Here is a 26,348-nt window from a genome sequence, read left to right on the forward strand (position 1 = left end):
CAAAATTGATGTTACCCAAAGGCGTGAATCCAGCGGCGCAAGATACGCGTTTCTTAACTCTTTTATCTGAGGAACTAACGCTTTTCTGTAGGTACCAGCGTTAAAACGGATGATTTAGGATCGCAGAATGTCCTGAATCATTCTCTGTCCCTATCGATCTAATTTGACTTTTGTTTTCGAAACTTGCGTTTCTCCAAACTCAGTCAAAGTCGGGGCTTCTGTAGACACCTGATTGTGTCTCCCGAAAAACCAAACCCAGTGATGAGTACCTTTCACGTCTTTGATTATCGAATTGGGTGAAAGAGTTGAAGAGTCTCGTGAATTCCCTTTAGCCTTGACCATTTCTAGCCTTTAAATGTTTTAATCTAAAATCATTCATTTCGTGTCCTTAAAATCATTCATTTCATGTCCTTAAACTCATTCATTTCATGTTGTCTTTTATAAAACGTCCAAACCGCATACTTTGGTCCATAATCCTAGTCCAATTATTGGATATTTGGATGGGGCTTGAAAAGAGCTTTCCAACGATATATTATAAGCCCAAATCTAATTTATAACGAAGAAGTTATGGCACAAATATTGAACTGAGCCTGAACCAAGCCTTACCTGCGACCTAATGACCATGTGGAGGGTCCATTAACCTTAAAATCATTCTTAAACCAATTAAGATTTATTACAAGCTTCTAGAATCCTCTAGAAGGTTGTTTTCTAGAATCCTCTAGAAGGTTCTAAATTATCATATCTTTAAAAAAATAAATATTTAAGAATTTTACATCGGATAAACATCTGTTTTCGATGGTCCTAATCTCAATCAAAATAGAATACGTACATATATTTGGTTAACCCAATCTAATTGGGAATAGAATTCCGTACAGATTCAGTCTTTCAAAAACCATCGCTGAGCTACAGCTTCGTCGCGCCACGATAAGCCTGTCGCGCCGCGATGGAACTTGTTTTACTTTGATTTGAATTCTGACTCTTTTTTTGATCCTTTGACCCTCTTTTTTATTATAAATAGAGGTCGTATCACCCCATTTTCAATCATTAACAAGCTTGACCACCAACAATCATCATCTAATCCTCTCTCTAAGCTTAAGCTTTTCTCTTTCTCTTCTTTCTTCTTTTTCTAGCCTTAGCCTAAACACATCCCAACACGTCCTAATAAATCATTGATACTTTTCCCTAATCAAACACCATACCTCCATCACGAGCTTTGAATACTCCAAGCCAAGCTCGAAGTTGCCTTCGACCTCGACATGAAAGGTTGATAGTTCTGAGGGTTTGGTCCCAAATCTATATTTTAGTTCTTATTTGATTTAATCTTTCTTGAATTTTACTAACGCGTGTATTGTTTTGATAGAAAGAGTTATGAGGTATCAAAGTGAGTAATTCGATTACTTAATTATTTCTTTTGATATAGAAATCATGTTAGGGTGTTGATTTTGATTCCTAGTATCATGTTTAGGATGTTAATTGATATTTCTAATATCATGTTGATAGTATCATATTTAGGATAATACTTTTATTATGATTTTTATTAGTGACAAGCTAGGATTTGTTATTAATCCGTTTAGTATCATGCCTAGGATCTTGCTAATAATGTTTTAATGATATTATGATGATGATTGTTGTGTTTATTATATGTTGCTTGATTATTCATGATTTATTGTTATTGCTTCATCACGCCTCTTCTTGCAGGTTTAAAGGGAATTTGTACTTGAAATCACGCCTAATAAGATCATTAATAATTTGATTTAGGATAATATGATTTTAATTCAAGTGATCACCAATATTAGATTTATTTGTGCATTAATAATCAACCAACATAGATTAAATAGGTTTAGGGCTAACTTGATGTGTGTATGTTGATCAGAAAGCACACATGAATACCATAAGAATTAAGTAGAGTCCGATTTAGGGCAGGTTCAATCTCTTTTAGGTTGGATTCGTACCATTATCCCCGAATATCCAGTCATGGTTCCAAACCACTACGGAGTTAGCAATCTCCGTGATCGTGAATGGGGTGTAACCTTCACACCTGTGAACGGTTTACAAGTTCCTAAAACTTGTTGGCGACTCTTTTATCTCTAGCTTCCTTCCCTATGGACGCCACCATGCCTAAAAGCATGATCACAATGGGGCTCAAGGTTGAGTTTGAAAAATTCCCTACAGAAGCACATCAGAAACGGCTTCCGGAGAATCAAACAAAAGGTTGAAAAGGGATCGTCTTGCGGATATTGTGAGTAACTTTGCCAAGTCTCATAAGGAGTACGTGAGTAAATCAAAAGACCCTCCAAGGCCAACTAGTCAAGAAATCTACAAGGATGTGTCTAATGTACTTGGAATATCCTGACACCAAGTTTTGAGGGAGGTCAAGAGATTTGTAAATGGCACCCTCGATGAATTTGACATGCTAAAAAATTTACCTGATGATCAAAAGTTAGATTGGATATTGTTGTGTATTGACGAGTAGTAATACTATAGGTTTAACAATAATTAGAGTTAAGTTAGAACTTGTTAGGTATAGAAATTTGGGATTTGGAATTCCATTGTTTCCCAAACAACAACTAGAATTTGAAATTTTCTTGTTTCCCGAACAATTATTAGAATTTGAAATCCTAGATTTGAAATTACCATGTTTCCCAAACAAATGATTTGAATTTGAAATTTAGAATTTCGATTCCGGAATTTGAATTTTATTATTTGAAATGAATTTCGCATATCCAAACGCAACCTAAATGGTTTCATAGGCTTAAAATATCAGTTTAGTTGATATAGTTGGGGGTGTTTTGTTGTGCTTAGGACAATTTGTGTCCTAGTTTTCAGGGGTATGCCCCTTTGTCCTTGTACAACTTTTTGTCTTTTTTTTCGACAAAGGATTAAGACAAATTATATAGTACTAGAAAAGCAAATATAATGAATTGCCGCTTCTCCTGCAATATTGTGAGCCCTGTGAACACGTTGTTTATCTGCCTTGTGCACATTACAGTGCCAAAACTTCGATCCAAGCAACTGAATTTGTTGGATGAGCCTCATGTAACTGATGTTTCCATGACCATCACCACGAAGAAGAGAAACTAAATTATGAGAATCTGTAAATACCATAGCGGACCTAATGTTGGAGTGTAAAGCCCACTATAATCCATAGAAGAAAGCTAGAGCTTCAGCGTGCAAAGCCGAAGTACAAACCCCAAAATTGCTACCGCCAATAATCCAATCATCTATAGGATCTTCATTATTAAGACACCAACCCATTCCCGCATTGAGAGACTCTTTGAACCATGACCCATCAATTTGCACTTGAACTAGACAAGACCCTAATTGTTGTATCCCCAGTTGAGCTGCATGAAAACCAGGCGGAGGCAAACCACTCTTGTTTGGAGAAGAATAGAGGTTGTCAATGACAATATCTTCTTCAATAAAGATAGTATGTGTCTAGAGTATATCCAAAACCTATAAAGTAATGGGCTTATTAAAAGGCAAGTCTGTCCTAAACACCCTATTATTCCTACATAACCAAAGGCTCCAAAGAGTGCCAATGAATATACTAATATGGGGACTCTTAATCCCATCTTGACTAATAAAAAGTTGGATATTATCTTGGATCCAATCTAAGGGAGAGAGAGGTGTCCATGTAATTCTGAATGGATGCCAAGGCTTCCACCCCAGCAGGCTTCCCTTGCAATATCACAATGTTGAAATAGATGATTAAAATGCTCAACTTGTGTGGAACAAAGATCGCAAAATAAACTTGGAATCTGAACCCCTCAATGATAAAGCTCACTTTTAACTGCTAACCCTTTATTTAACAATTTCCATAAGAATAGTTTCCACTTCGGTCGTATGTCAAGGGACCAAAGGATTTTCTAAAAGGGGTTGGTATGAGACAAATTGTGCTGGTCCAGCGGCTCTTGTAAAAATGCATGCCAAGTGTTAACTGAATATCGACCCGACGTAGTCCGACTCCAATAACGAAATTCAGATTTAGTGACGTTTGGTGTTTCTAATACAAGAATTGAAGAAGCCACCTGAGATTGGAAACACTGTGAAACTTTGTGAGCATCCCATGATTGAGTATGTTGATTGATAAAGTAACTAACAGTCCATGCCGTAGAAGTTTGCAAAGGAATTCCCGGTTTGAATTCAGGAATCTCTCCATTGACCCAATTAGAGATACCAGCGGGGATGGAACATCCATTGCCCACCTTCCAACTACACCCAGCTAGTAATAGTGTATCACCCAAATTAATCCACGAAGGCCGTAGGAGTTCCTACCAGTGAAACGATGAGGAACTTGAGGGTGGTTAAAGAGAATTTGAGTTCTAGCACTAAAAACCTTGGACACGAGTAATTGGGGGTTTGAAACAATTCTCCAGACCTGTTTCATGAGTAATGCCTTATATAGAGTGGAGATACATCGAATTCCTTAGCCTCCCATGCCTCGAGGCAAATGCATTTTACATTTGTTAACCCAGTGCATTCCTTTATTTTCCGAATTGGACCAGAAAATTTTAGGAGTAAAGAATCAATTTTCCCAGCCACCGAAGCTGGTAAATCAAAACAAGAAAGGACATGAGAAGCTATAGCAACCAAAATGGAGTTAATAAAAAATAACCTTTGCGACTGAGAAAGGCGAACTGAGTTGAGCACCCTCCAGTATTTTGTCGATTGTAAATTGGAAGTGAACTTTATTCTTTCCTATGAAATCGATAGGAGTACCAAGATGATGGTCAAACATCTTAACATTCGAAAAATAGATTTAAATTCTTCTTAAGCCACAGTGGTAAAGTTAGAGCTAAACTTGATAAGGGACTTTGAAAGGTTGAGCTCCTGACCAGAGATTTTGGATAATCGTTGAATGATACCTACAATATTAGTACATGAAGTACTACAAGGCTTGAAGAAAATAAGAGCATCATCAGCGAAGAATAATGTGAAATAATTGGACTAGTTCTAGAAACCTTAATACCTTGAAATAAACTCAAATCCTGACTCAAATATAGCATTCGGGAGAAAATATCCATACATAACAGGAAAAGATATGGTGAAAGAGGATCACCTTGGCGTATACCGCAATGGGGTTTAAAGGTTTCTGAGGTAATCCCTTTAATAAGAGATTTATAGCACACTGTTGAGATACATTATTGAATCATTTGAAGCCATCGATCTGGAAACCCATAAGCTCTAAGGACTCTTAATTAAAAAAACTCCAATTAATTCTATCATATTCCTTAGTCATATCAATTTTGATTTGGTGCCAGTTTTTAAAGAGTTAATCTTTTCCATCAACTCATAACTCAATAAAATATTGTCTGTCGACAAAAGCATGCTAAGAGTCGGAGATTAGCAAAGGGAGATACTAACAAATTCTTGCAACTAAGCACTACGAAGAGCACTTGTAAATGTTATTACATAAGCTTATCGGATGAAGATGACCCACCTCTGTCGGTGTGGCTATTTTTGGAATCATAACAAGTAATGATTGATTCCTTTCTTTCAGAAGAAACCCAGTGCGAAAGAAGCTTTGGATAGAGATTACCTAGTCCCCTACAATGTTCCAGTGCATCTTGAAGATTTCTGCAGTAAACCCATCTGGACCCGCCGACTTGCAATTTCCCAAGTCAAACATTGAGACTTTAATTACAACTTTTTGTCATAGTTAATAAATTGCTTACTTACCCCAAAAAAAAAAAAAAAAAAAAAAAAAAAAGTCAGTTTTAAACTTTGATCAAAATCTAAAACCCAAATTAAGCCTCACAGTTTAATACAAATCATGAAATAAACAAAATTAACTAGCCATAACCCAAGATCCAACATATTATTGTGACTAGAAAAGAAGGGACACAAGCTGCATAAGTCGTGACTTGTGACCGAAAATGAGGCTATACTTGTCTTTGAAAGTAATATAAACAATTATTCTAAACCTCTGTATTCTCCTTTTTTAATTAAGCAATCCAGGTATTATATAGCTAGTTTGATGTACATAATTTATTAGTATTTTTTTGAAAGAAAGTACATACAAAAAAAATTAGGTATGTCTTCTCTCAAAACTTTAATTTAACATATCAAAAAGCAAGAAAACTTGTAATCGATGAAAGGCGCGTGTGTATATACTTATAGGCTCGGTATGTATAAAACAAAAATCAACACAGGTGAGCCAGTCAACGAGTATATAGTGGTATTGCCCACTAGTGATGGGATGGAATTGCTTTGGTGTTGGTGGTGAATGCACGTAAGACATTTTAGGCCCATCAATCCATTTAACATGCAGCTAGAGGTTTCAATTTAGATAATCGGATAGGCCCATCAATCCATTAACATGCAGCTAGAGGTTTCAATTTAGATAATCAGATGGAGTTTGGATCAGATTTATTTGGTATGTTCAAATCGGGTATATTCGGTTCAAAACTATCCTTTTAACCCGCCTCGTGTCGGATCGAGTCACTTTCGGGTCGGATCAAAATCAGGTCAAGATCTGTCGATTTCAGATCGGGTTTGAGTCGGGTCAACTTCATATCGGTTCATATTCGGTTCGGATAAATTCGGAGCGGGTTCAAAACAGATATGACCAGGTTAATTTCGGGTTGATGACTTTGTATCGGGTTGGTTCCAGTTCGGTTGATTTCGGTTCTGCTAAGTTCGATTTGAATACTAAGATTGATTCAGTATTCGGTCAATTTTGATTTAGATACTTTTCATGTTTGGCTGATTTTTGGTTGGTTTGACCAAATTTAATATTCAAATAAGTACATTTTAAAAACTAGAGTAATTATTGAGTTTTTATTTTTTTTTATTTATCTTGTTATTAGGTTGATATCATGTCATTCACGTGTCATTTTACCATATCACGTCATTAATATATGTTTAAGTAAAAAAAAAAGGGTAAATAATAGGTTGGGTTTAAAATTATGATTGGTTTGAAATCATGTCAAGTCATAATCAGGTCGGGTTAAAATTTGGTTGGGTTAATATCAGTTCGGATAAAAAACAATTCGGATTGAATCGAGTATTTGTCGGGTCAATTTCGGTCGGATTGAGTTCAAGTTGGGTCAAACCGGTTTGGTTTGAGTTCAAGTCGGGTCAAATCAATTTCGGGTCGAGTTCAAGTCGGGTCAAATCGATGCCAGGTTAAGTTCAAATCGGGTCAAATTCGGATTCGAGTAGAGTTCAGTTCGGTTACAGATCGGGTTTGGGTTTTGAATTTCTCGGATCGATTACAGTTCAAAACGAATGGGTTTTTTCGGGTTAGCTATGCAAGTCACCTCACACCCGACTCTATCCAGAAATTCAAGCACATATACAATGTCAAACACATTTAAACGCACTCTAACTTGAAGTATACTCCTTTTGTTCGGAATTGAGTCATGACGCTTTTTGTTGTCTAGATTTAGTAGTTACCTTAAGAAAAATTAATAGCTTTACCAATACTTGTACATTACTGCTGAATTTTGGTGGAGTGTCGAGATGATACATGTAAATCCTTATATCATACGAAGAAAAGGATTGTGTTGACATGATAATTATTTACGGACAGAACAGTATGTCTTTCGTATTGGGTAATTTTAAGAATGGGTTGAATCAGATATACTGTACAGCAGTTCTAGTTCAATTGAAAAATATTCAGGTTTGGGATTGCTGATTTTGTGATACTGTAGTATATGGTGCAGAATCAGACATGAGTGAGTTAATGTCGAACCAAACAGTCAGGTAGAACAGAAATCCCCAACTTTTTCGATCTGTATTTCAGCAGCATTCAACCAAACACGAACACCATTATCGAAAGCTTTAGAACAGAGAGCTTACATATAAGCAGACACCAATATACTATAAAGAAAATCGGAAAACAGTTGGACTGCTAATCTAATCTTATAGGTCAAAAATCATGTTTATATAACAAAGGCAGATCTGTCTATCAACCACCCCAGGAAATCTGCAGCACTGTAGCATTAGTGCAGCATCCCTAAGCATTGTCCTACTTCCTAAAACAATAGCATACAATTCCTTTCTGTAATCCAAAAGAAGTGAGGTGTCCCTCAAGACAAAACATAGGGGGAAATAAGAAGATCAAAAAATTTGGAGCAGAAGAAAAACACGCCTTGACTTTCATCAAATCTTGTGAAGTCCAATGTTCAAGTCAGAGGATATAGAGACAAGAAGTGGCATCGTGGGGTGCCAATCAGCCTTAAAAACCCGTTTATGATGGGCTTTCACAGATTGAGAAGGCTTGTGAGAGTTGTATCTGATATCAAATACGTGGATCATTGGGTCTGCTGAACCCGAAGTGAGGTACAGACCATCAGGAGACCATGCCTGATTAATTAAAGCTGACTGAGACTCACTGCTTTCTTGCTTCCACCCAAATGCATGAAGTTCTGAGTTCCTCAGCCTAATATCAAACAGTCGAAGTTGCCTTTCTGGGGTCCTGAAACATAATGCATAACTCATAAGCAAGACACATACTCATGATTTTGGGACAAGGGCAGCTTCAAGTTTTGGGATCACCAGATTACTAGCATTCTGCGTAACAATAAAGATTTCAACCTCCTATAACATAATAACAGTGCTAAATTCTACTCTAATTTCCAAAAGTTTTCCACAAGTTCAAAATAAAAGAAACTTTCAAGCTTCATGAATCATGATCAAGACAAAATACCATTTAATCTCAACCAGAATATAAATTTAAAACACTGAATTTTCATATGGTTGATGCACAGTTCAGATTACAACAATGCATAAGAAGCTTAGAAGCTTGAATAACAGAATATTCTGATCAGTGGTCTTCTTATAGTTACTTTCAATTAAAATAAAATATATTGACAGAACTCTCAGAAGCGTACACCACCTAATATTGGAACCAACAAGATCTAGCTTTGAAAGGGAAAAGAGACAAAACCAACTGCTTCCATCAGTTCAACCACAAACCCGTTTAAGAATAAATTCCAATAAAAAGAGTAGTAGAAGCCTGGTTCTAGACAGAATGCAAAAAAGATGCAACTTGGAGCCGGCGCAATGATACAATATGCAGAGTTGTTTGCATGATAGTTCAAATGTGAAATTCATGATAGTGTTAATATTTTATAAGTCAGATATGCTATAGATTAAATATACCACCACTACCTTTCTTTCTCTCCTCCCTAAAACCAAACCCTAGTCCCCAAGATGGTTGGAGCCCCTAGAAGAAGGCTGCATCATGGGAAAAAGAGAAGACAAAGAGCGTGTAAAGTGTCAAATATTAGTTTTACTGGAAATGATGTTGATTTTGACATGATAGATACATGTGTGGTTGAATTTAATGATAATTGTAGATGCCTAAAGTCTATTAAATAATGAAATCATCTATCAATTCCAAAAACAAACAGTACTCATAGTTCAAATACCTCACTGCTCTATTAGCTTTTCATTGCCACTTTTATGAGGTGATAGTTCAGGTAATTGGCCTGCAACCACCAGCTTGTCCAGGTATCACAACATTGGCTGATTCACACAATATGGATTCCTAATGCAGGCAAGGAAAAGTAAAAGTGTGAAGCACATCACTACCTCCTACCCACTTCACATATTCTCATATCCTCTTGCAAAATTTTTTAACTTCCCCTCGAATTCAAAACTGTATACTAAGCAGCACCTCAATATAGAAGAATATAGAGGCCAAAAGCACACAATTTAGAAGAATATCATTGCATAATTAAGGATGCCATTTACCCTGTCTGAACCATGAAAAGGTGGTAGTCACATGGATTAGGAAGCACACTCATGCATTTGCTATCTATTTGATGTTTGTAATCCGCCCTTCCAGCAAGCACATCATATCCAATTATTCTCTTATCTGCACCAGCAGACACTACCATTTGCTTGTGGCGCATCCCAGCAACTCCCATGACTGCAGATGAATGCAGATTCCTATGCAATGTCTTTGGTTTCCATACATCACCACCATCTTTCTCATTCCAAGATATGACAGCATGATCACTACCACCTGTCATAAAACAAGTATCATCCCAAGGCATGAATGCAACACTATTGATGATACCCTTGATGTGCGGCTTCTCCTCCAGGAAAGATACACGAGCTCTCTGTCAAAGTCATAAAAGTTAGACATCTCTCAAATCTCCTTATTTTACAGACATATTAACAATCTATGGTACAATAATATAACAAGAGGGTGAGACACGGATGTAGTCCAGTACCTGGCTTTTGTTTAAATTCAGCACTGATATCTGGTTATCCCCACCATCAGCACTATATACAGCAACTAGCCTATTCCCTTCCGGATGCCAAGCTATATCTTCAGGCCATCTCCTCTGTTTTGGAGATAGACATTCTGTGGAGCTCAAAAGAGTTGCACCTGATCTAGATTATAGTACGAAAAACAAGCAAATACCAATCAGCGCCTAAAACTAGTAAGCTTCGAAGAAGGAACTGATAAAGCAGAGTAATGCTAGCACTTTCACTGAGTTTTTTGAGCTACACTCAATCCCCTTATATCTCCATTCTTGATTGCAGATTGGAATAATGCTGACAGAGTTTGTGTTCATTTACAAGTCTGTTCAAACAGCATTACAGAAATATATATCTACATATCATATCATATCAATAAGTAATCATAATTACAAGAGCTGGGTGAAGTAGAGTTTACATACTGACATTCTTAGGCATAAAAACGCAAATAAACATTACAAGTTAGCCAAACTCTTAAAATCTAGATAAAAAAGATGGTTATCCTTCCACATAACATGTTTCACCCTAGCAACTATACAAACTTTGAATGTTTTTTTTTTTTTTTAAAAAAAAAAAAAAAAAACTGATCAAGATATCAACACTTTAACACCAAGTTAGCTTCCATGGAGAAGTCCTACTTCACTAGAGCAAGTGAGCAACTGTATAAGCTCACTTATGCCTCATCGAACTCCATAATAAATAATTACACACATTTGTGATTCAAAGATAAGAGATAGAGAGATGCCCCTTGCATTCACATGTACAATGGTTTCCTAAAACTAATTATTTTGTTAATAAAAGTAAAAGGAAAGGAAAAAGGAAAGGTATGGAAAGGAAAGAAAGGACAAGTTTTATGTTTCATCAAGCACATTTCATCCTCCCATCCACTCCTGAAGACACATCAGAGCTACCTTTACAACATTAACAATATTGAAAGAACTTGACACAAGTCACATTAAGGATAAGAATCACAACTTGACTAGGAGGCAGGATGGGGAAAAAAGCATTTAAAAATTGAACATATTTCTATATATGCACCAATGTACAGAACTTCTGATGCTTTTTTTTTCATTGAATATTCCCCATCTGAATTGCTCTCGTGAGAACAGATTATTTCACTCAAGATCCCAGTCAGAAATCAACAATAACTACAATACATGGAACAATCTTAATATCAGATAAGAGAGTCATACCCTTTAGCCTGGATCTGCCATAAATTCACCATTCCATCAAGTGCACTGGATCATATCAACAACACAAAATGAAATCTTTAGCAGCTTGTGACTTGGTAAAAAATCATTTAAGAAAATGCAGATAATATTACTTCCATCATAGGAAACAACATGTTTAGAGCCACCATTAGTAGTTAGCACATTGACACAAACTTATTGCCAATGCTGATGGGCTAATATCTAATGCTGATACACCAAAAATAAATACAGAATCAATCACAAATGTGAGTCAATCTATCTCAGTCCTTCTGAACAGGAGTGTTAACAGCCATGACAGCTTTTCTAAATGGATAGAATGATAGATACCTGTTCACACAGGCTTATTTTGTACTATCATTTAATCAGAAGGATGAGATGTGAACTTCATAGTTTTGACTAAAATGTTCTACTCTTTCTTAACGATAAACCTTACAAATAAGGTACTTGTGAAGGGATAAACTATCGTAGGATTAATGAAAAAACTTCAAGCGACCCTTACAAACACGGTATTGTGAAGTAATAAACTATGGTAGGATCAATGAAAAATCTTCAAGTGCCAGTATCACTAATAATTGTTACAATTTCCAAATCTCTTAAGCACATGAACTTGCAAACTAGAGATTCAATTGTCACAACAGAATAAAACTGACGCCCAGAATATATTTAAAAATTTCGAAAAAAGTAAAAAAGGCAATTCGAGAACCATAAAAGCAAACCAAGTTAGATCGCTACCTGGTAATGAAGAGCTTATCAATCACAGGACATATAGTCAGACTTCTGAGCTTCCTTTTATGCTGACTTGAGATATGAGTACTTGCATAGCTCTGAATCATAGTTGGCGAAGAAGAGCTGCGTACTTTGGATGTTAATTCAATATGTTCTTTGCATTCTGTAAACACCATTGTGTGAGGAAAAAGCATATTCCAATCAGCATGGGAACCCGAGAAGCTAAAAACTATTACTATAACCAATAATTCCATGATGTAGGCAGGTATATCTTACCAAGCTTCCTCTTTGCCCCTACAACCTGGGACTTTGCATCTTCTGATCTAGGAGTTCCATGAGATCTATCTCCTCTTGCCTTCACAGGACTATCATGACGACTGGGTGAAGCTTTTGGACCATGAGATTTATCTCCTCTTGCCTTCACAGGACTATCATGGCGACTGGGTGATGCTTTTGGACCATGAGATCTATCTCCTCTTGCCTTCACAGGACTATCATGACGACTGGGTGAAGCTTTTGGACCAGTTTCAGCCACAGTCATTGGCCGGGAAGATTTTTGGTTAGCACCTGGAATCAAAAGTTGTGGTTTGGATTGCAACTGACGCTGGGAGGAACCTCCATTCACTGGATTAGATCTATGCTCCTTTTTAAGACCAAGCGGAATATTCCACTTAATGTCACTTATTTTGCGCCGAACATGAACCAACTTATTTTGTGAATCATCTAATCTCTGTTGTGCTTGTTTAAGCTGCAGAATTTTTATAAAAAAATTAGGCAGTGGTTCCTTCGAGATTTTTTGAACGAAATCCTAAGTTATCATCAGCAAAATATACCCCAACCCGATAAAAAGAGAACAAAGGTAAATTTTCAGTATATTTTGTCAGAAGTTATAGCTTCTAAAACGTGTAATTGGCCACCCAAATAAATTCTATCAGGAAAAAAATAATAAGTCATTGAAATGCTTCTAGTTCCAAGCTTCTCACTCTAGTCTAGATAAAGCACAGATAAAAAAATTCCCTTCAAGAACTCTTGACAACTTTTCATCTTCAACATCCATAGGCCTCATTCAGCACCTTTGCTGATATATGCAATAAAATCTATTGCCTATCTACTTTAGGTTCCATATTCCTCATCTACAAAATTCCCTTTTTGTTTCAAGCTTAAACTCTATATTCTATATCATTTCCCAATATGATAATTGTTAGTATGGAGTATTTCTTTATTTTAAAGACGTGAAAATAAAGTTTGTAGTTCTAACAGTTCTTTTCTGATTATAAAGAATTGGGAGAAAGAAAAGAGCAAGTAAAAAGGGAAAATAATTTGATATCAAAGCTCCTTTTTTATGGTCTCATTTCATTTCTGCACAAAATTAACCGGAATTCAAAAAAATTAAGAAAGCTAACAAGAGTTCAATTCATTTCCTAACTATTGAACTATCCAAACCCTTAAAAATAGAAAGTAAATTCCCCTTCTTCCTAATCACTAAACCTAAGTACGTTTAACAACAAGAACAATAATTTCTTCCCTATCTTTTCACTTCCTTTTTCTCCCCTCCTTTCTTTTCGTCGCCGATTGGTCCCTGCCCAAGAAACTTTTTACAAGATACAACTTTCATAAGAACAAAAGCAAAAGAACAACAACATTTAGCATTGTAAAATGAAAACTGTTCTCTTTTCCAATTATAAATTTCAGACAAAATATTTCCAAATTCCTCCCTCTTACAAACTTAAACACAATCATACTCATTTAAATCAACCCTAATTCATACATAGCATACCCATTTTAATAAAGAACAAAAAAAACCCAAAATTCAACAACCCAAATCATCATAAAATTCATGAACCCCATCCCAAACATCAAATATAATACAAGAATTACAAATCCTAAAACCCAATAAATTCTCATACAAAACAATGCAGTAAATTAAAACAATTAAACAAAAAATGGAAATTGAAGAAACCTGAGTTCGGTAATAAGCGATGCGAGTATTAAGATGTTCAACTTCTTTGGTACGATGTTCAATAAGAGCAACAAGGGCTTCTTCTTGTTCATCATATCTGCTAGTACTAGCACTTCCATCATCATCGTCATCAACATCATCATCATTAACAACTTCATTATTATCTTTGGTAATACTATAGTTATTAATGGTTAAATTTCTGTTATCATCTTCAGCATCTGAATCAATCTCTCTCTTGGGTTTCTTTAGTATTCCTCTGCCGTTCATTTCGCTCATCTTTCTCTCTCTTCTTCTCTTCCTTGGTGGTTGCGGTTGCTGCTGTCACAAAATTGAACCGAAAACTCAAATATAAGGCGGTCCATTTTTGGGTGTAGGTAACATTTATTCATTTTGTTATAAAATACATGAAATTGGAGGAAGAGTAAAAAAAAATCTATAAAGTTATTTTTATTGTCTATGTCCATTCTTCATTAGGCCATAAAGACGTCATTATGTGAAGGATTAAGGTAGTAAAAACATAAGGGGGTTACAAAGGAAGTAAAGGCATAAGGGGGGTTACAAAGGAAGTAAAGGCATAAGGGGGGTTACAAAGGAAGTAATAAAGCTAGGGAGTTACAAAGATATAATGGACATACATAACTCTATTTCATAACACTCTCCATGGGATGTCCATTATTGAAGATTGTGTCTCGTTAAAACCTTATTAGGAAAAACCTTGTGGGATAAAAACGTAGTGAAGGAAAAAGAGTACATCATTCTTCATAATACGTTTGAGATGCTACCTCGTTAAAAACCTTACCAGGAAAACACAATGGGACAAGACCATGGTTAAGGGAAAAAGAATGTAGCGCGTAATTTTTCTCCCTGATTTTTACATCACTTTAGAACTTCAATGCAATGGGTCCAATACTGACACAAGCAACTTCTCCTATGTAGCAGCAAAATCTTCATTGATAATTGATTTTTCAAAATTTAACTTGAGTCTTCAAAACTTCACTTGAATTGTTAAATTATCTTCTTGTCATCTGAGTTATGAGGATAATACACATAGAATGTAATGATGTATAGATCTCTTTCTGATGTACCAATATTTTGGCAATATTCCAAATACATATATCTTTATAGTAACCTCGTTTTAGAAAACCACTTTTAATTTCCTCGTATAAAGATTATGGTTCTTATATATCCATATATATTTGATTTGCTTGTACCTTCTTCTATAGGTCATAATATATAACTGAAATTTATCAATATTTTATCAAACACTTGCAAACACATATAGATACCATTATTGTCAAATAAGAATTGTCGGTAACATGAATCATTTCAATGCAAGGCTTCTGGTTCTTCTAGACCAGAACAAAATTATTCACACGAATAAGTATTTCATAATTGCAATTCCTTATACATTTTATATTTTATTTGAGAGTTCACTTAATAATACAAATAATAAAACACTACAACTCTCACATGCTCAAACTCCGGGTTGAGATGTCATCAATTAAGTCCAAAATAATTTTTTAGAATATTGGATAATATCTCATCAATGTTGCAATATTCAAAAGTAAATTTTTTAAAGATAAACATATAAATAAACAATGTCTAAGTTCTTAGCTCTCCTTAATTTCATTCATGATTCATAACATGCTATTACAACATTATATGTTTCTAAAACTTTTATTCAATTGGAAATTGAATCTCCTCTTATAAGTTTTCATAAAACATGCAAATTATTCTTACAATGCTTGGCATAACAGGCATATTCATTTATATATCAAAGCCATGATTTGGAAGCAATGATAATAATTTAAAATGCAATATGAAAAGAAAGATATGTGAATAAAGCAATATCATACAATGATAGAATATGGATGATATATGTATATGACGAATGATGCATATCTACTTCCTATACATGGACATGAATATAAGACTCAAAAAATGCAAAACATCGTACAATGTGGATTTTAGGATCCATATTTTGTTGGACTTTAGGTCCATGAGCTCTTTAAGTTTTCATAATCACAATTAGGTTGACATCAAAATGGACATATAGTATAGATCCCCTCTTCACAAGTCCATTACTTAATGCATATGCATATTTATCGGTTCCATTGTATACCGATATCATAAAATTCTTTCATGTAACATTTAAATGCTATATCAACAATGATATCTGAATGCATCTTCCGCCATCATACTTTGCTCATATTTTTGGCCATCTTATATAATTCAGATATCTCAATCTTTTACTTATAAGGTATATCAACTGCACTATCTTGCCATGTAATATATCTTTATATTGCAACCGATCATATGATCTACACTTTAGGTGTACGTAGAAATTCAAGTAATAAATATTGGCAAGATTTATCTCAATGTATGCACATAATTTCACTATGACCAAAATGTATCTTCTATGTCTCTGAATGGGGTCATAACTGAATACAAATCAAATCATAGAATTATGCACAACATGTCTTGATAATATATATAGATAAAAGATGGCATATAAATCTCTTAGATTAATTAACAATTATGAGGATCAAATAATAATTCAAAATTTTGCCAACTTTTAATCTTCTCCCCCTAAGTTGGTAAAATATCTCAAATATAGGGGCGTTAAATTCTTAACCAACTTAAATGTAATTTTATGTGCAACAAATTTCATCCTTTAAGAGAATCATAATCAACAAACTTTTTTTTCTTCTGGAGAGTAATGTAATTTCAAATGTATTTTCGATAAATATTTCATAATTTTATTCTCTTCTGGAGATCAATATCAATGGTGGGGAGTCATGAATTGTGCAGTTGAAGTAATGGGGACACAACCATACATATTTTCAGATGTAAATTCTAATGAGGATGTTAATAACTTAAATATGTTTGTTAAAAGTCAAGAGTCACCATTTTTAACTAGTGAGAAACTGAGAATGAAGGAAGAAAATTTCTGGTACCTAGATATTACAAAAATGCAAACCAGCTATAATTAGAGGTAAGATAGGCCCAAAAGGACCATTTGGTGCTTCAGTCAAATTTTGAAACCATAAGATTCCTTCCTGCAGAAAATTAAAATTTAATCTTATTGAGTAGCAAGTTAAAAAAGAAAATATCCAATTACAACTTATAGGATAAATACTAAACGCCAACTAGTGTACGAACAAAATGAAGCTTGAAATAAACAAGCAAGATTCATACTCTCACACAAGTAAAGAACACCAAGAAAAACCCCAAAAACAAGCAAGACAATAAATAAACAAATTTTGGAGAAAGGCATAGTGGAAGAGATAGAAAGTAGCAACATTCAAAGAAACAATACCCTCTACAATAATATATTGTATAATAGATTCAGTGCAAATTGTTTGGACAAAAAATACCTTAGCTGCTCTGGTGCTGCTGGGAATGATGTTGAAGGAAGCATCCCTTCCACCTCTCTAGTCCTCAGCTGATGGACCGTCAATGGTCTTTTGGGTGGCTGAACAACAAATACAAAAATGAAATATCAATTAGGTTAAGAAAAAATATGCAAAATATTCAAATGAAACCATTACTCATCACAAGACTCACCAGTGATGGAGTGAATAGTTGTCATAAGACCCTCAACAATGCCGAACTTGTCGTTGATCACCTGAACCATATAACAAGATAGGGTGTAAGACCTCTACATAATACAATCTTGAATCCTATGATTGGAGTGATGCACCAAAATAAGACAAGGGCAAACCTTAGTCAAGGGAACAAGATAGTTAGTGGTACAACTGGCGTTGGAAACAGTGTTGAGCTCTGACTTGTATTCATGCTCATTAACACCAACAACAAACATGGGAGCATCCTTGCTAGGAGCAGAGATAAAAACCTTCTTGGCTCCACCCTATAATCAAATAGGAAATCACTTGTAGGCAGCAGAAATAATTAACAACGGTTTGATCACAATGATTCGAAGTAGTTTAAATAACTAGAGTAATAAAAATGAAAGTATGAATCAATGAAGCATTTTTGTAAAAAAGAAACAACCAACAGACTTTTTATGATCACACTTTATTGATTGCTATCTCAGGAAAAATACACAAATGTAAAAGGCATACATTAAAATTAATGACAAAATATAATAGTCCAAGGTGACATTATAGGATTACAAAAGAATTAAAACACTCTATCGACTACAAAACACAGGAAAAAGGCATCTGGATCATAGAAAAAAACAATTTTCAAGTACCAATACAACAAATCGACAAGCAAAATTTTCGTAATTACAACCATTTTTGACTGGTTCACAAATAACAACTTACAACAGGGCCACATTCCATTAATTTTTAATACAACAATTGCAATATTACAAGGTCGACTAAGCAAATCAGCAAGTATCAGGAAGAACGCAGCAAGTTTCACACAAAAATCAAGTATGCCCACAAGTCTAGTAACCCATAGGTGCAAGTCAAACAAACAACTTGACACAATTTTCTAAACAAAACCATTCAATCAGTTGCTAAAGCAAGTTCTACCCACAAAGTATAGAAACATTTGTAATAAGACATAAAACAATCTAATTAAAATACAAACTCCAAAAAAAGGAGGTATAATATACACACCTTCAAGTGAGCAACAGCCTTATCCTTGTCGGTGAAGACACCGGCGGACTCAACAACGTAGTCGGCTGTGGTCTGGCCCCGTGGGATCTCCTCTGAGTTCCTAATTATCAGGAAAGAATTGAAAGTAGCAGATTACAGAGGAAGAGATAGAAAGTAACATATTATAGAGGAGAAATTTATTAAATTTAAAACCCATAATAAATTGAAGAACCCTAACAATTTACTAATTCGCATACAATAAATCAGACATCAGTTAAAACTAATCAAATACCTGTTGTTCGAAATAGTGGTTAGACTACCCCAAACATTTCGATTAGAGAGATAGGTTGTGCGATTTTAGAACCGTAGGTAGCAGTAAATCGATGAAATTGCCACAAATCCAGCATCGACCCATCAACAACAGAAACCCGAATTCCAGTATTCGACATCGATCAATCAAAAACAAATCAACCCAATTCATGAAATCACAAAACATAAATTAATCAAAAACACAAACTTGAACAAATTATCGGAGAGGGGGAGGAAGAGATGACAATAGAAATCGCAATCCCGCCTATTTTTTTCGCACCGATTTTTAAAAATCAGTACGCATTGTGCGATGCTCATTTAACTTTTTCTACTAGTGTAAGAACCATCCTCTGTATAAAAATCCGATCTTATATAAGAACAAATCTCAACGGTTGGATTAAATTGGGATGAGCGGTCAGATTAAAACAAAACAAAAACTATCTTTCCTCAAGAAAAAAAAAAAAAAAAAAACGCAACTTTAACTTTCTCTCTCCACAAACTCCCAAAAATCTCCATAGAAGCTGCAATTTGAAGGATTTTTAACTTTTTTCCTTCATTTTTTTGCATAAATTCAACAAGGATCGTAAACAAGTCAAATTTTTCAAGAAAAGTACAAATTTTTGCAATAAACCCTAGATTTCGCAATTTTCAATTTCAGGTACATATTCTTTCAATTTCGGTAGAAATCATTGTTTCCTTATATACATTGTTCGATTTCAGTTGATTTTTCGCAAATGTAAACCCTAGATTTCACTGATTTTGTCAATATTTTTGTGATTTTTGGCGATTTTCTATTCGATTTTAAGAGGATAATATTTTTTAGATTTCTTCGTTTTTTATTTTCGATTTGTTCATTATTTAGCAAAATTGCAGAGAATTATAAGCTGGTAGAATTTTTTTGGATTTTATTTTGCTCATGTGAGTATATATGGTGGTTTTGAAGTACTGTTATTGCATGTCAGATTGTTTTAGGTTAGGTTTTGCGTTTTCATTGAGTTTGACTTGTAAATTATGTTCTATTGATGTTGCAATTCAGTTCTTAGTTGGTTAGGTTTTTCAATTTTAGTTGATTTTCTCATGAGCTGGTAAATTATGCCCCTTTGTGAACCGAGGATATGTAGATATGTTGAATGGAACTCAAGAATTCTCGAATTTTCGACTTATAGGAAGTGCTTTAGGTATATCCTTGATAAATAGGTGGATTTTTGGGCTGTGATTATTGATTTTTAGCGTCATGAAGACTTAGCCCACTTAAGTTTTTGAAGGCAACCCCATGTACTATATAGATGAAGGAGGTGATTAATTATTGACTACTTAGCTTAGTAAGACCATTCGGGTTTTCATGGTGTCTGGAATTTGTAGTGTTGGCATGCTGTAGACTCTTCCCTCACATGCATGAGAGGAAAGGTGCAGCCAAATGCCTTATAATAGGATTTGTCTGTTATTATTGGAATTTGGGCTTTAAACTTGTATTATAATTTGTTGTTTTATAGATTGAGGTGAAGTAGACTAGGGAGGGATAGTGGGTTTTGGAGCAAGCAGATGAAGAGTTTGAAGACAAAGCTGCAAGCTCTTAATGTTATTGTAGTATTTTCCTGTTTTATTGGCAGAATAGATGCAACCCTCTTCCCTTTTTATGTTGAAATTTGGAATGTGATAGTAAGAGCATGGTTTAAGAAGAATGGTTCTATTGGATTCTTATATAGTTTGATTTATGGTTAGTGGTTAGCGTTGAAGTGCTGTTGTGCGATTTATGTGCGGTTTTTTTGGGCGATTAATGTGCGGTTTTTTGGGTGATTTATGTACGATTTTTTTGTTGTTGTTAGTGTCGTTGTGTGGGTACTGCTGTTGTTTTGCGGCTGCTATGGTGGTGTGAATTTGGTGGGTGTTGGGGCTGTTTGGGTTGCCTATTGTGTAAGGTTGTGTGTGTTGCATGCTGAAGTGAGTTTAAGTTTTCATTTATTGCACTTTTGCTTCCTGTTGTTTTTGTTGATTCAAGTCAGTTAAGTATGGCCTAACTCTAGTTTAACCATTTTCTAAAATTTTTGGTTCTTTTTGATAGCTATTTGTCTGGTTGCTACTTAAATGTCTTGTACTTGAAGCTTAAAGCATCACTTTTGCAAGCATTCTTGAATAAGAAGCTAAATGAGTATATTTTGGAGGAAAGTATTACAGCAACTTAGTTCTAAACAAAGGTTATGATTGTGTCAATGACAATTTATAAAATGTACTAGCAATAAGAAAGATAAGATTTAGAACATAGGAAAAAAATTTAAACATAAGCAGGAAATTAAAAAAAAAGTAGACATAAGCTTAGAATATAGGGAAAAAAAATTAGAACATAAACAGATTAAAATTTGGAACATAGGTGTAGAATATACAAACAACTTTAGAACATAGGAAAATTTGGAACATAAGAAAATGATTTGCAACATAGTAAAAATTTAGAACATAGGAAATTAGAACATTGGGAAAAAAAATTAGATCATAGGAAAAAAATTGGAACATATGAAAAAAATTTAGAGCATATATAGAAAAATTTAGAACATAGGGTGAAAAAGTTTAGAACGTAGGAAAACTATCTAGAACATTAGAAGAAAAAAAAAATTAGAACACAGGTTTTTAGAACATAGGAAAAAAAATGTAGAATATAGACTAGAAAAGTAATTTAGGGTCGTTTGGTTCACCTAAGGGAAAGGGAATGACTTCAAGAAAGGGAAAGGAGAGGAATTGAAAGCAACTCCCTCTGTTTTACAAAGTTGTTTGTTTTACATAACTTAAGGGAACAACTTACAAAAAAAAAAAAAAAAAAAATACTACACCACACAACCACCGGTCCACCACTTCTTCACTTCTCTTTCCCTCTTTCTCCGGCCCTGAAGACCCCAATCATCCAACCACCCCACCGCCTCCCCTAGCCGCCCTTCCACATCCCTACCACTCATCCCTGACCACCTCTAAACCACTTCGTTGAAGCACTCAGCTACCCCTCCCCCATCGTCAAAGCACTCAGTTGCCCCTTCCCCCACCCTCGAAACCCCCGTTCGCAAGGTTTTGAGGGTGGGGGGAGGGGCGGCCGGTTGTTCTAAGGGGAGGGGGAGAATTTTTTAGGGTTATGTGTGGGTGAAGGGGGGTTTTCTGGGGAGGGGAGACATTTTCAGGGTGAGGGGAGGGGCGACGAAGGTCGGAGGAGGGGCGACGAACGTCCGTGAGGTGTGGCCGGTTGTTTCGGTGGAGGGGAGGGTTTTTTAAGGGTTATGCGTGGGTGGGCGGAGGATTTTCGGTGGGAGGATGGGCGGCGAAGGGCGGTGAGGGTCGAGGGAGGCCCGGCGAGCAACTGGCGAGGTGCAACGAATTTCGGTGAGGTGCATTTAGCTGATGTGGGTATGGTGGTGGACTTAGTGGTTGGGGAAAGGGAATGGAAAAGGTAGGGGGGTGGGAAATGAGCTTAGAACAATTTTGGGTAAACCCAAAAATAAAAATGGAGAATGAGAATGACAAAAAATGCAAAACAAACACTTACAAAGGTAATCATTCCCATTTCCGATCCCCATTACAGTGAACCAAACGGCCCCTTAGAACATAGATAAAAAAAATTTAGAATATTGGGAAAAAAAAAATTAGAGCATAGAAAATAAGTTTAGAACATTTATAAAAACTTAGAACACAGGAAAGTTATTTAGAATATAGGGTGAAAAAATTTAAACATAGGATAAAGTTTAGAGCATAGAAAAAATTTAGAAAATAGGTAGAAAAAATTTAGAACATAGGATAAAATTTAGAGCATAAGGAAAAAATTTAAAACATAGGTTTAGAACATAGGAAATAAATTTAGAATATAGACAAAAATTTTGAACATTGGATATATATTTAGAACATGGACAGAAAATTTTAGAACATAACCATATAAAATGTAGAACATCGGAAAATAATTTAGAACATACATATAATTAGAGCTTAGATTGAAAAATTTAGAGCTTAAGCAATAAATTTTAGAACATATGCAAATAATATTTAGAACATATGATAAAACCTATTAGCTCAATTGGAAGAGCACTATGCAAATGTATAGAGGATGTAGGTTTAATTCCTACATAGGTTATCTTTATAAATAACTAAAAAAAACTTCATTTTTTTTTGTTTTTTAAAAAAAAAAATCCAATAAAACAAATTAAATTAGCACTAAGTTATATGAGCAGAAAATTGTCTTGAAATGATTAATACCTATAGAAACTTTTTTACAAGTGAACTCTCATCGTACAATGCTCGCCTCCACATTACACAAATAAACCTACGTAGGATTTGAACCCACATCTTTGTGCATTTGCACAATGCTCTACCTATTGAGCTAGTAGGTTAATGTATATATAAAACATTTAAACAAAAAAAAATTACTAAAGAGTAAATTAAGGTTAAATAATGTCATGATGACTATATCAAGATATTTATACTTGTTTTTACTTCCCCAATGTTCTGTCCTTGCTAACCAAAGAACGATGCATCTCAATAAAATTACTAAGGTGCGCACATCCGTGGAGAAGACAACACCTCTAGCAAAGGTAGGATGTATAAAAAAAATAAAAATATAAAAACTAAATTAATTGACATATACAACTGCTTATATGAAGGTATTCTCTTCTTTTCTTTTTAGTTGTGTGACAAACTTAGGTTACAAACAACCAAAACTAATCTTATGCTCATTCGAGCTCGGCCAAATTATAAGCAAGTGAAGTAACTAATCAAATTCATTAAGATTGGAGGAGGTCAAACAAGTCCATAGGTAAACATTTCTCAAATTAGTGATTACTTTTACTACTTAGAAATTCCAACCTTTTTTTGAACATGTCATATTGCCTACCCTATCCAATATCCAAAACTATATATACTCATATAACGGAGGAATTTTCTGAACGAAGAGGAAAACAATGGGTCTTTTTGATAGTGGGGAAAAGTTGATTAGTGTGATAAATTTTTGTTTATTGCCATTAGTATCATATAATCCTTCCCCACCATCTCCACTCAAGGGAAGTACTTCATTTTATGTTCTAAACCTCTAATTATCTCTTCTAAATCTACCATATTTATTCTTATGTTCTAATTAAATTGTTTCTCCTCATCAAACATAAGTACATAACCAAGCAAGTTAAATTTGAACAATTATACTACTTCAATACTTCGTATAAATTTAGGGAAAAAAACCCTAGATTTTACAATAATCGATTCAAAGGGAAATTCAAATAGAATTCTACGAAATTAAACAGCATTAGATTGAATTACTTTATATAACACATAATATTCAGCAAAATATCATCGAAAAATCGATCGCAAACACAAAATTCGGAAAATAAACAAAACTCAAAACAATATAACACACACAAAGAATGTATTGAAATGTCATCCAATTGGAACAATCAAAACCGTAATCCAACATGAAAAAGTATACAAATGATAAAAAAAATTAAGCCAAAAAAAGATACAAAATATTGAAAAAAAAAGAGCAAAATTGAACAACATTATGACAAAAAAAATTCGACTAATGCAGGAATTAAGTGATTAAATTGCAAAACTTACAACAATGATGAGTAATTGAATATCGCTGATTTGATCTTCATATAAGTGAAGCCCCTGAGTCGAAATTTTAGAGAGAGAATGTGAGGAATTTGAGAAAATTACACAGAGAAATGATACGGAAAGAGGAAGAAGAAAGATGTATATCAGCTACGAAATTTATGAAAATGCCATTACTAAGGTGTATTGTTGACGGTTGAATCTGATTTGATCAATGGCCCTTATTTGTTTTTATATATAAGTGAGTTCTTAGATAGAGGAAGGTTCTTATATGAGCCTTCCTTTATATATATATACACGATTTATAGCCACATTTATGCTAGTTTTATAGTTGCTTTTTAGGACTTTTTGTCGCTTCATAGGTCGTAAACGCATAATTTGTCTGTTTTGTGCTCTATTACACTTCGTTTGTATTTTTCTTAATGTTTTAGGTGATTTTATAGTCATTTGGACGCTTTCGAAGTGTTTGGAGTTGATTCAGATGATATTTGGATGGAAGTCGATGAATTGAGTTTATTAATCGAAGATTCCATGTTCGTGGATGTTGATTTTGATTATTGTGTGCATGGATAATGAACATAGAATTCACAAGGGTCACTATGTGCCTTTCCGAATTGAATTTGAGTTGAAAATGAAGTTAAACGATGATGAACGATATGTCAAAACTGACCTTTGTCCACTCTTTTGATCATAACTTGAGTTCCAGATAGGATTGAAGTGATTCAAGTTGCATTGGAAACTATACTTAAGAGCTTTCTAACGGTAGGTCACACACCTATATACAACTTATGAATCAAAAGTTACAAGCCTGTGAAGTTGATGCTATGCCCAGTAGCGAGTGAGCGAGAACTCGCGAGCTAGCTCGCATATGCCGAAAGCAACAGAAGCCCGGAGCTCACTCGCCAGCGAGCTATAGCTCGCCCCTGCACTCCTTCAAGCAAGCACCGAGCGATATCTCATATATGCAGCGATGCCTTATTGAAGTCCAACGTGCCAACATACATGCACCATCATGGCTGCTTGTTAAGGCTTGGTTCTTGGGTCGGTTGGCCGTCTTCATCGAGCATCTTCGTGCCACATCATCTTCTATTGTCCAATGGTTTGACAACTTGTGTAATTTGTATTTTCTTATTCCTTTTCTTTATTTATTTTTAGATTAGAATTTGAGGGAATTATAAATACTCAAGGAGATTTATCAATTTTGTCGGCCCTCGATGCTTCTTGGTTACAGGAGCTATATACGACAAAGTAGTAAGTACTAGAGTTAATGTACCTTAATAGATATCAATAACTTTGTGAAAAGAAATAAATTGAATCATACCTTCCTTTGGGCTTTCAATCATTGGTATAGAAACATTTTCATGTCCCTCTTCAATCCTACTATCCAATACTCCATTTTCTTCATCTTTAAGTTCTGGTACATTTTCAATCAATGTTTCATTTGTAAGCTGGTATTTATGATCCACTTCTAAGTTCTGGTACATTTTCAATCAATGTTTCATTCGCAGAATTCATATATAAAGATAGAAATAAAGTAATACGAACCTGAATGTTGTGCTTTCTTTTGATGCGTTTGCAAGGAAGAACAATCGAATGGGTGGAAAATAATCTTTTCAACACAACTTTCAATTAAAGACAGAACCTTAGTAAGATATTAAGAATAGGAAACAAATCAATCAACTTTAAGAGCCAATAAGAAAATAGTAGAAAAGTTTAATTTATAAAAATGTTTAATTACTCATATCATGTATATGTCTTTCAATCTTGTAATTCTATTTAAAATGAATA

General features: G+C 34.7%; 1 protein-coding gene, 1 long non-coding RNA gene and 1 pseudogene across 2 annotated transcripts; 1 reads left to right on the plus strand and 2 right to left on the minus strand.

Annotated features, from left to right (window-relative positions):
* Positions 1-7,827: 7,827 nt before the first annotated feature.
* LOC110684020 lies at positions 7,828-14,564 on the minus strand. The gene is made up of 7 exons (XM_021860412.1): positions 14,116-14,564; positions 12,432-12,903; positions 12,162-12,318; positions 11,412-11,456; positions 10,188-10,350; positions 9,703-10,073; positions 7,828-8,422 (listed from the first exon to the last, which is right to left on the minus strand). The coding sequence occupies exons 1-7, from the start codon at positions 14,389-14,391 to the stop codon at positions 8,107-8,109; spliced, it is 1,800 nt and encodes a 599-aa protein (XP_021716104.1). The 5' UTR covers positions 14,392-14,564; the 3' UTR covers positions 7,828-8,106.
* Positions 14,565-17,072: 2,508 nt separating this feature from the next.
* Positions 17,073-18,954, minus strand: LOC110684450 (annotated as a pseudogene).
* A 110-nt stretch (positions 18,955-19,064) lies between these two features.
* Positions 19,065-25,916, plus strand: LOC110684021. The gene is made up of 2 exons (XR_002503721.1): positions 19,065-19,650; positions 25,267-25,916. It is a non-coding gene; the product is annotated as an uncharacterized LOC110684021 (long non-coding RNA).
* Positions 25,917-26,348: the final 432 nt, after the last annotated feature.

This window comes from Chenopodium quinoa, unplaced genomic scaffold (assembly GCF_001683475.1).
Source record: "Chenopodium quinoa cultivar QQ74 unplaced genomic scaffold, ASM168347v1, whole genome shotgun sequence".
Lineage (NCBI taxonomy): Eukaryota > Viridiplantae > Streptophyta > Magnoliopsida > Caryophyllales > Amaranthaceae > Chenopodium > Chenopodium quinoa.

Bases quoted from the DNA above. Each gene is read 5' to 3' on its own strand.
- LOC110684020 (XM_021860412.1), bottom strand. From the start codon at position 14,391: ATGAGCGAAATGAACGGCAGAGGAATACTAAAGAAACCCAAGAGAGAG. The intron at 10,351-11,411 runs GTATGACTCTCT...ACTATAATCTAG, and splicing joins TGGCAGATCCAGGCTAAAGG to ATCAGGTGCAACTCTTTTGA. The intron at 10,074-10,187 runs GTACTGGACTAC...TGACTTTGACAG, and splicing joins TGAATTTAAACAAAAGCCAG to AGAGCTCGTGTATCTTTCCT.